The 11,349-nt window shown below is 42.7% G+C and overlaps 1 protein-coding gene across 1 annotated transcript in view; it reads right to left on the bottom strand.

Annotated features, from left to right (window-relative positions):
* Positions 1-11,349, bottom strand: part of DIAPH2 (diaphanous related formin 2) — a 909,560-nt gene that overhangs the window by 617,202 nt on the left and 281,009 nt on the right. The window contains exons 11-12 of the mRNA XM_018576282.1: positions 9,837-9,955; positions 5,711-5,827 (exon numbers count right to left, since the gene is read on the bottom strand). Coding sequence (XP_018431784.1) covers positions 5,711-5,827; positions 9,837-9,955 — 236 coding nt within the window. The remainder of the gene's footprint in view (positions 1-5,710; positions 5,828-9,836; positions 9,956-11,349) is intronic.

The following is an 11,349-nucleotide window of genomic DNA, read 5'->3' as shown; positions in this document are numbered from 1 at the left end:
TTATATTTAGAGGCTTGCCCATGACAAAAGGCTCAATTCACAAAGCTTTAACACACGGATCGTTCGTTCAACCATGTGATGGTATTTTTTAAATCTTGTTGGACTCATCTGAAAATAACTCAGTTTTTTAAATAAAGGATCCTTATCCTGGTGGGCTAAAAGGATCCTTGTGTAAGCAAAAGCAATCCAAACTCCAGGGCTATGTGGACCTGCGTCAATCAGCAATCTTTGATAACACAATCACTCAGAGAGGCCGCCGTCTTGGATGCAATTGACAAACTTCCTCAAAGTACAAGCAAAAAAGAACATAAAGACAGCGCCTTCTCCTGGTGTAATAACATTTATTAACAATGGTATCAAGCATAATACATAAAACTACTCACATATTCCATAAGGAACAAAGTGTATATACTCCAATCCTAGAACACTAGGTTTCACCGTACTGACAGTCAAGGGGAGGAATGACCACCACAGGTCTATACAGAAGGACCTCTAACACATTTTGGGGGTGATTCTCCCTTCTTCAGGCTCATTCTTCTGTATAGACCTGTGGCAGTCATTACTCGCCTTGACTGTCACTATGATGAAGCCTAGTGGTCTAGGATTGGAGTATATACACTATGCTCCGTATGGTATATGTGAGCAGTTTGATGTATTATGCTTGATACCATTGTTGATAAACATTATTACACTGTAAGAAGGTGCTGTCTTTATGCTTGTTTTCCTTATCCTGGTGTATTAAAAGGATACTTATCCTGGTGTTCTTTGGGAATTGTACCCTAACCATTTGAGTACCAGCCTGTTTTTGGACCTTTCATTACTATGTCATTGTTAAGCGCTGTGATAGCTTGACTGAAAATGACTTGGCCATGCAACACTCTACCCAAATGAAAGCCAAAATCAGGCTTGCAGCGAGTGTCCCTGACCTGATGGGCTGAGAGGAGTGGGAGTTCAGCTGGGGTTAAAGGAAGGTGATTTCGCACATTGAACGGCATAGGTGTGGTGGGACTTTAAAGCTCCACAGAACCAATGGGAGGACAGGCAGTGGCCAAGTGTCTGTAGAACTGCACTATGATAGTTTGACTGAAAATGACTTGGTCATGCAACATTCTACCCAAATGAAAGCCAAAATCAGGCTTGCAGTGAGTGTCCCTGACCTGCAGGGCTGAGAGGAGTTGGAATTCAGCTGGGGTTAAAGGAAGGTGATTTTGCCCAGTGAATGGCACAAGTGTGGTGGGACTTTAAAGTTCCGCAGAACCAATGGGAGGACAGGCGGTGGCCTAGTGTCTGTAGAACTGCAAGCTCTAAAAGGTTTTATCCCCCTTCCTCCCACCATACAGCACAGCAGTGGTGCTATTACAGTTATTGGTTTACAAACCCTTTGCCACACATCTTTATTGTTTTGGTTGTGTACTTATCTTGTTCGGATGAAGCTGCCCTTTAAGAGCTCATTCCTCTCTCCGCCGCTCATGTATTACTGACACGCTTATAAATATTGATGCAATTTATATGAGAGATACTTGACATCCATTTCATGCTTATCACATTGCTGTCAATAGCGTTCTTCAATGTCATCATAAAGCCAAGGTGATTTTTTTTCATTTTCTTTATGTACGTTAACCAAATTGACATAAAAAAAACCCACCAAAAACAACATCATGACCTATTGATCCCCCCCCCCCGCCCCCACGTGATAGTGTGGCCTTCATGGGGAAAATGTTTTTCATAAACTCGCAGCAGGTATTGCGAGTCTTGATGAGCACAATGCATTGCAAATTCAATCTTCGCCTCATAAATGCAAAGAGAAACAAGCTTGAGAAAACAGCAATAGGATCACGGATAATCGCGCAAATACAAAACGCGTTAACAGATGTGATGGAAATGGGGGAAGATGTTAAAGGCCAACTCCACTCAAGTTTGGGATAGAGCAGGAAAGCGATAGACCCTCTACAAGGGTTTTGCCACTGCCTGTGTCCCTGTAGGAGGGATTTATCAATCCCTACCCCAATGACTACCAATATCAGGACAGGAATGGAGGAACAAAGTCAGCAATATAACTATTTTATCTTTCTCATTCAATCCAAAACCTTTTTTTTCGTCTTGCACACACAGCTTTTCTTTGTTCCCAGCAGGGATGGAAAAAAAAAAAAAAGGTACAATATATGGCCACATTTTTGATCATAAGACCTGAATAAGCTTGTTGGACCTTCCATTCCAAAACCATGGCCAATATGCCCCTCATTTGAAGCTATGCTCTACTCTTCTAGAAAGACAAATTCCACAAGATGTTGGAGTGTCTCTGTGGAAATGGTGGAAATGTATGCCCATTCATCAATAGTATCACTCATTTAAAGGAGAACTATGGGGTCAGGGCTTTTCCCCATAGTTCTCCTAAGGGTAACGGGAGGACACAAACTAGCGTCCTCCCTTCACCCAAAGCTCAGTATACGCCGAGCTATACTGAGCCGCCGCAGCCGGTATGGATCCCGACAATTCTGTCTGGATCCTCCCAGCTGCATGAGTGACAGCTGTCTCTGCCTATCTAGAGGCAGAGCCAGCTGTACCCGCCCCCTCCCCCGTCCGTTCCGCCAGTCAGCATTGGAGGATCGGACAGGGGAGGGGGATCCCTGCAGGGAGCCGTGAGTGACAGCCACGGCTCTCTGCACTGATAGATCGGCTCTCTGCACAAATAGATCGAGCATATCTACTGAGCCGACCTGTGACAGTTTCATTGTCACAGGTCGCCTCATAATTCTCATTTAAGAAGCACTGCCTTTTATATATTTATTTTATTTTTGCATTGGTACATGTTCACTAGGGATGAGCTTCAGGCTGCTGGAGACTGTGCTCTCCCTTGTGATTTTGTACCGGACAGGAGGTTCAGGGAAGCCGAGCTGAGAGAGTTGGGGCTGTTTGGAAACATGATGATTGCAAGTGTTTGGGCAAAAATGTAAATAAATACTTTGCTGAGCGATGTATATTTGTTTGATCTGGCTTCATTATTAATATATAATATAATACTAGACATGTGCGATTCGTTCCGAATCAAAATACGGACACAATTTCGGAAATTCAGAGATTTGTATGTATCCGAATTCCAAATTACAGAATAAATGATTGCAAACGAATCCGAATTTCCGATTCTGAAATTCGCTAGCGGTATTCTGTATAAAATTTTGTTTGTTGGATGAAATTTCGTCAAAATATTTTTTTACAGTCTGCCGAAGAGGGAAAAAAAAGCGTGTGGTTCCCCCCCAATTCATACCAGACCCCAAGTTAAATAAAAAGTGTGTGGGTTTCCCCCCAAAACCCATACCAGACTTTAGGTCTGGTAGGAATTTTAAGGGGGAACCCCAGCCCCCAAAAATGGGAAAAAATGTTGAGTCCTCCCTAACATTCCTACCAGACCCTCGATCCGAGCACAGGCCAGGCAGGGCAGGAAAGGGGCAGGAAAGGCCATTGAGCGCCCCCCCTGCACCTTACCAGGCCACGTGCCCTTAGCACTGGTAGGGTGCCCCCATGCTGATGGGGACAAGGACCTCTTCCCCAAAACCCTGACCTGGTGGTTGTGGGGATCTGTGGGCAAGGGGGCTTATTTGCATTGGGGTACCCCTTTAGATAAGGGGGCACCCAGGTGCCCCCCCCTTTGTGAATGAGTAAGTACCCCTTACTCATTCACTAAAGGGTTAAAATTCAAAGTAAATAAACAAACCGCACTTTTTGAAAAAAATAATTTTGTTGAAAAAAAAAACCAAGCGCTTTTGTTGTTGTTTTAACTTGGGGGGTCCCTCCTAACATTCCTACCAGACCTAAAGGGTCTGGTTTGAATTGGGGGGGGGGACCTCACACTTTTTTATTCTCTTCTGCAGACTGGAAAAAAAATTCTCTAATGTCACTTTGCTACAACTAAATTTCGTGCAGACTACTGCTAACGAATTTCGTCGGTTGACTTTCAGACCCGAATCCCGAAAAACGGAATAACGCAAAATCCAAATCAAAGGGAAACTAAAAACAATTTTTTTTGCCAGTGCACATTTATATATATAATACTACTTTAAAAAATAAAGAGGTATATTTTCTGACTGAGGTGAGTGTAAGTAACAAGACTGGCTGAACAGACGTTCTTAAAACTAAAACACTTGCCATGTATGTTATCTATTTAGCTGGTACGCTGATTTCAGCTATATTGCCAAGAATATATATATATACACATTCTACGTATCTGCAGTCTCTGTTTCTAGCATTTAACAAACACAGAAACCATTCTGTCATATTTAATGCCATTCTTCTTGTGTTCCGCAATGCTGAAGGTAGATAATATAAATGGCCTTTGTTTTCTCTCATTCTTCGATTTACATAACCCTGTAACACAATGAAAAGCCGCGGGGACGTTTCTCTTTGCATAGATAACTATTACTCCCCTATTAAAAGCCATTTAAATGGAAATATACAGGTTACAGTTCCCGCTGACTGTAGTGCGGAACCGCTCCGAGAATGCGAGGGGCTCAACTTTAACAAAGCCCGACTGAGATGGCTTGCCAAATCAAATCATTTAAAGCTGAAGACCGTCAGCATCTAAACTTTCATTGAAATATATTCCTCATTAGCCACAAAGGATATAAATTAATTTTTTGTGCCTTTCCAAACCCAGATATTATCTTTTTTTACAAAGAAGTGACATCATCACTGTTCTGTACATGGCCTATGCAGAGAGAAGAACTGTGGGAGGAGCCAGCAAGCCACACTCACTACTGGAAACTACAGGAGGGGGGGGCGGAGACGAGACCAGTCACCCTGCACAAGTAGAGAGAACAGCAGTAAGCGGTCTTTATTACAGGAAACTCCAAGTGTCACAATGGATTACTGCACACATCTGGAAGAAATACAAAGCTCACCAAGATTTAAGGAAGAGATTTTTTAGGACACTGGTATTCAGACAATGTTTGCTTTAATATGCCTTACTCTGTGAAAAAACTAAAAAGAAGTTTTGGCTTCATATACCCGGTAACACTCAGCCAGTACTGAAAAAAATATATCAGTACTCGATACCGAAAAACCAGTACCCTATTTCACCAGGGAGCATGGAGCTGGCTTCCCGGCCAATCAGGAAGCCGGGGGGCGGGTAATGACTTGGAGGGGAAGCCAGCTCCATGCTCCCTCGCCACCTGGGGACAAAGGAGCATGGAGTCAGCTTCCTGGCCAATCAGGAAGCCGGGCGGCAAGTCGTTACCTGTCCCCCGGCTTCTTAATTGACCAGAAAGCCAGCTCCATGCTTTTTCATCACCTGGTGATGAGGAAGTATGGAGACTGCTTCCCGGCTAATCAGGAAGCTGGGCGGTGAGTCATTACACGACGCCCAGCTTCCTTAATAGGACTTGCGGTATCGGTATTCGGCATCGGCAAGTACCAGAAAAATATTGGTACTCGTACTCGATACCGGAAAACCGGTATCGTTGCATCCCTAATTTTTATTATTTACCTAGGTAGGATAATTTGGAAAATAAATATGAAAATGTGCAGAGGTGTACATTGTGTCGACAAGTGCGTTGTGTTTATATCACACGGTAATTCTGCTCTCTTCATATTATCCCCTTTCCACTTGTACTAGATCCAAGGACGCATATGCAAAAGGATCGGCTTTGTTTTGTTCTTCACTTATTATTTGCCTGGACAAAGAAGGAGAAGAGAGGAAGATTTAAACAACCCTCACCTGATGTAATAGTCATTGCGGATCAGAAGGAAGTGCTGCAGGATGGAGAGGAGGTAAGACTCCGAAGGGGTGTCCTTCATCATATTGTACAGGAGATGGTAGACTTCGCCAATATCAGTGAAAAGAGTTAAGGAACATTAACACATGAATGAGATGTAAACACCTTTTATACCATTAAATCTGCTTTCAAACCACACAAAGCAAAACAAAAGAAAGTATTGTGAAGGCTTCTCTTGAAGCACAATTATAGAAAAACATCTAGATACATTGTTCAAATGCATAGACCTTCCACAACATTTGTAATTCTTTCTATCCATTTTTCATTCTTTCAGCCTTGCTATATGGCATGGCCAGGCTCCTGGCCTCACTTTTCTGCTGTGCAGGTAAAGCAACATATACTGGTTAATGACCTGCCCCAGCCTGTGATTGGATAGTGTAGGAGCTCGACAATGAGGTCATCCATGTGCTCTACTCCCACCAGCAAGGTCTGTGTGGTAGAGTTGGAATGGCTGAGAAGCAGGATATTACAGCAGTAGGACATAAAGAGTGACTGAAGGGTTATCTTCATAGCAGTGCTGGTCTCTTCACCTAAATTACATAGTTCAAATGCATATGGACCTTCCAAAGCATTTGCAATACTTTTTTGCAATGTTTTAGCTTCCATCGCCCTTGCCAGATGAAACAGCCAAGCCCCTGACCTCACTTTTCTGCTGTGCAGTTAAAGCAACATAGCCTGCAAGGACCTGCCTCGACCTATCAATGAGGTAATCCATGCGCTCTACTGCTATCAGCAAGCTCTGTGTGACAGCACGGTGCAATGTGGTAGAGAAGGAATGGCTAGTAAGCAGAATCTTAAAATAATGATATTTCAGACCAAGGGTAGGCAACCTCCATACTCCAGCTGTGGTGAAACTACCAATCCCATTATGGGAGTCATGCCTGTGGCAGTCTGATTCTTACAATGCCTCATGGGATTTGTAATTTTACCAGAGTTGGAGTGCCGAGGTTGTCCATCTCTGTTTTAGACAAAGGTGGAGTTTAACTGTGTAAAGCCAGCCATACACCTATAGATTATCTGCAGATTTTCTATGGCCAGGTGGGAAAAGTCCAACAGATTCCTCCATCTTTGCTAAACTGTGTGGATGGAAAAATCTCCCGCTGGGCCAAGCTTCAGTATCTTGGTAGTCAGCCCCTCTGGCTTTCAAAATACCTGAATAATCTGATTGGATGCAGGCATTGTTCAGATAATCTATAGGTGTATGGCCAGCTTTAGTCACCCATGGGCTGCTTACGGTTTTGGCAACTCCACATGACAGAAATCTTCCATTTTGGGTTCTGGGTTCTCTTACTGAACACCATGGAGTTGTGGCTGGTCCCACCCACCTTGGGGTGTTTCCACTTTTTATTTAGATCTGTGGGATCAGCACTGTCCAGCCCTCACTACTCTGCCAATGAGCAGAGCATCTGATGGACATAGGAAGAAAAGAGGTTTCACAATGGCACATGCAATGAGCTTTCCAATAAGCTATAGCAAAGGTGATCACTACTACGTGCCAGGTATGACTTCAATCTTTGCAACAAGTATTGTCCTTAAAGTGAACCTATCTGTTATCATCTTGTCCAACATTGTTGTCCACAGCCAGTATAAAAGGATGCATAGCCAATGGTGAGGCCATGAAAATCCAAAATGAAGAGTTAGAGTTAGGAGCCATGCCATACAGCGGGGCATTGGCAGGGCAGTATGGCTTCCACATAGATTTGCAAATATATGCCATCAACACCACCATGTTTCATACAAAGTGTTTAAGAACTGCTAGCTTTTTCTTTCATTTTGGTTCTGGCAGCTGAACAACGGGTGCTTGCAGGTTACCAATGATGGTAGACATGACCGGTTACTTTTAAGACAACCATTGTTTTGTTGTAGGATCACAAATCTCTTACTCCTCAATCAGTAAAACAATAGCACCTGTTGTCTGTCATTTTCTGTTTCCCGATACAACACACAATTTTATTAAAAACCAGGTGGTGTTCTCCCTTCAAATTCTCTGCATTGTGAGATCAGTAATAGCTCTATTGCCAGGATTACCAGGCCCACCCTTGTCTACATAGTGCAGATACGATAGCTCCTCACTCCCCATTCATTAAGCCAAAGTGGATAACGCTGCGGCTTTATTTCCTATCCCCGTTTTCCCGCTGAGCCGGTCGGCAGTGAACACAATGTAAAGTTGTGGATGTATGTTCATGCATAGTCTGATCCACACTTATCAGCTCTTCCTGTTGACACAGACAGGATACAATCTAAATTGATTTCTTTCTCAGCTGTGTGCCCGCCTGTGATGGCGCTGCTTAGATTATTCCTCGTGCTGGGCTTTTGTTTTCTGATTTTCAAAGGAGAAACATCATTCGGTTGTGAAAACAACTGTTTACTCAGGAGGTTTTTAGCCTGGTGCAATTCTTCCTACCGACCATGAAAAAGGATTGCTTCTAATGATGCTTTGTCTTTTACAGTGTTACAATGTATACTTAACTGCAGCTCAGATCAGGAGGAAAATCAGAGAGAAAGAGGTTGTAGAGAAAGGCCCTAAAGGTACTTCACAATGCTTTTTGGTGTCCACCCTGAGTTACATATCAAACAGGTTCATCTGGGATACCAGGAACAACTGGAATACAAAATAAGACCCAAAAGAATGGGGTACCAGACTACTGAGAATGATTATTGATGCTTGGAGGGGAGTTCCAGAACAATTACACACTAACACTAAGGATCCCAAGAACAATGATTCACTGAAATGTAGGGGTCCCAGATCAGAAACACACTGGTCACTTAGGGTCCTAGAACAATGACTGACACTTGGCATCCTAGAAGAAGAAAACACTGACCCTTGGAGTACTAGAACAATGACACACTGAATCTTGGGGTCCTAGATCAATGACATTTGGCGTCCTAGAACAATTGACACTTGGGTTCCTAGAACAATGAAACATTTTCACTTGGGATCCTAGAACAATGACACACTGACACTCGGGTCCCTAGAACAAAGACACAATGACACTTAGGGTCCTAGAATAATGACACACTGACACTTGGGATTCTATAACAATGACACACTGACATGTGGGGTCCTAGAATAATGTGACAACTACACTTGGGGTCCTAGAACAATGACACACTGACACTCTGGGCCTCAGAACAAAGACACAATGACACTTAGGGTCCTAGAACAATGGCACACTGACATTTGGGTTCCTAGAACAATTAAACATTTTCATTTGGGGTCCTAGAACAAAAATATTTTCACTTGGGGTCCTAGAATAATGAAACAATGACACTTAGGGTCCAGAACAATGACACACCAACTCTCGAGGTCCTAGAACAATAGCACACTGACACTTGGGGTCCTAGAACAATGACACGCTGCCACTTGGGGTCCTAGAATAATGAAACACTGACACTTGTAATTCTAGAAGAATGACACTGACACATGGGGTTCTAGAACATTGACACACAGACCCTTGGGGTCCTAGAACATTGACACACAGACCCTTGGGGTCCTAGAACAATGACACACAGACCCTTGGGGTCCTAGAACATTGACACACAGACCCTTGGGGTCCTAGAACAATGACACACAGACCCTTGGGGTCCTCAAAACAAAGGTGCACTGACACTTGAAGTCCCAGAACAAAGACTGATCAATTGACATCCACGTTTTGTAAATCAGTCCATAGCAATAAAACATTTACAGTGTATGTAATTTAGGTCCTGAATTAACTGTCACAAGAGGAGATCCTTCCACCAGTTATACGGCTGTACGGGTTTGTTCTTTGTGGGTTGACGTCAGAGTGTTCTACCAGTTAAAAGCCAGACAGCACCGGTCCCACCCACCAGTATAAACTGATGAAGCAGTCGGCATCTACCTGACAATCATCTTTTTTTTTTTCATTTTCCACAATGAAGTAATAAAAGTTTTATCTCTTGTTTTTAGAGCGTCTTTAGGGTGCAGAGAACGCTTAAAACTATGATTACTTAACCGCTTCCCAAGATGAAAGGCTGACCTGCTCGTCTCCGACAAAATGGATCACAAAACAAATATATGACACAGGTAAAATGTTATGAGAAGGATATTCCATCTCAGCCCGAATGTCCCTGAGGCGATGGGAGAGTTCCAGCAGGTCATCTTCTTTATTCTCATCAAACACTTTCAGCTGAATATCAAGCTCATCGTTCTCCTTTTCTTTTAGGTGCTGAAGAAAGTTAGAATGAAATATCAAAACACAGAGGACAAATCACAAACTCACAGATCTGGCATGAGGAAAGAAAGAAAGAAGGAAAGAAGGATAGATAAGGAAAGGAAAAGGGATAGAAGGAAAGGGAAAGGGAAAGGAAAAGGAGGAAAGGGAAAAGAAAAAGGAGGAAAGGGAAAAGGAAAAGGAGGAAAGGGAAAAGAAAAAGGAGGAAAGGGAAAAGGAAAAGGAGGAAAGGGAAAGGAAAAGGAGGAAAGGGAAAGGAAAAGGAGGAAAGGAAAAGGGGGAAAGGGAAATGAAAAGGAGGAAAGGGAAAGGAAAAGGAGGAAAGGGAAAGGAAAAGGAGGAAAGGGAAAGGAGGAAAGGGAAAGAAGAAAGGAGCGAAGGGAAAGGAAAAGGAGGAAAGGAAAAGGAAAAAAGGGAAAATAAAAGGACAAAAGGAGGAAAGGGAAAGGAAAAAGAGGAAAGGGAAAGGGGGAAAGGGAAATGAAAAGGAGGAAAGGGAAAGGAAAAGGAGGAAAGGGAAAGGAAAAGGAGGAAAGGGAAAAGAAAAAGGAGGAAAGGGAAAAGGAAAAGGAGGAAAGGGAAAGGAAAAGGAGGAAAGGGAAAGGAAAAGGAGGAAAGGGAAAGGAGGAAAGGGAAAGGAGGAAAGGGAAAGAAGAAAGGAGCGAAGGGAAAGGAAAAGGAGGAAAGGAAAAGGAAAAAAGGGAAAATAAAAGGACAAAAGGAGGAAAGGGAAAGGAAAAGGAGGAAAGGGAAAGGAAAAGGAGGAAAGGGAAAGGAAAAGGAGGAAAGGGAAAGAAGAAAGGAGGACACACCCTGGAAGTGGAGTGAGATACTTGTTTACTTGTTTAATTGTTTAATTGTTTATTTGTTACTTCTTAAATTGTTTAAGTCTTAAAATAATGGTTTAGACATGCGTATGTATACGTTTCACCCTAGGGATACATATGCCCATGACTAAACCCCGTGTGAGCTTTCTATCGATACATACAGTTTAGTCACTAAAATAAGTGTGCAGAAAACGGGGTGAAAAATTAGATGGACAGGCAATTCTCTTTACTGAAGGTTTGTGTACTGCCCACCTTGAGGAATCTACCAGTAGTAAAATGGAGTCCTGGAGGGACTGCGAATGCTCTTAACAAACCTTTGTCCTGATGATCCGAGGTTGTGGTACTTTAACCCCCTAACAATAGAAGCTAACATGGGAAAATGTTTTGATTATTGACCTGTTTCCTTCTCTGTATATTTCACTCTTGATGTCCATTTGATATATATGATTCAATATGTTGTAAATCCTATACTACTTGTATGAAAAATAAAAAAGTTTATTCATAAAAAAAAAAAAAGAATTTTGCAATGCGGGACAGACCTTTGTCTTGCCACCAATGGAA

This window comes from Nanorana parkeri, unplaced genomic scaffold (genome assembly GCF_000935625.1).
Source record: "Nanorana parkeri isolate BGI_ZX_2015 unplaced genomic scaffold, ASM93562v1 scaffold62, whole genome shotgun sequence".
Classification (NCBI taxonomy): Eukaryota; Metazoa; Chordata; class Amphibia; order Anura; family Dicroglossidae; genus Nanorana; species Nanorana parkeri.
The sequence above is the reverse complement of the archived record's forward strand: the minus strand, read 5'-3'. Positions and strand labels throughout refer to the sequence as shown.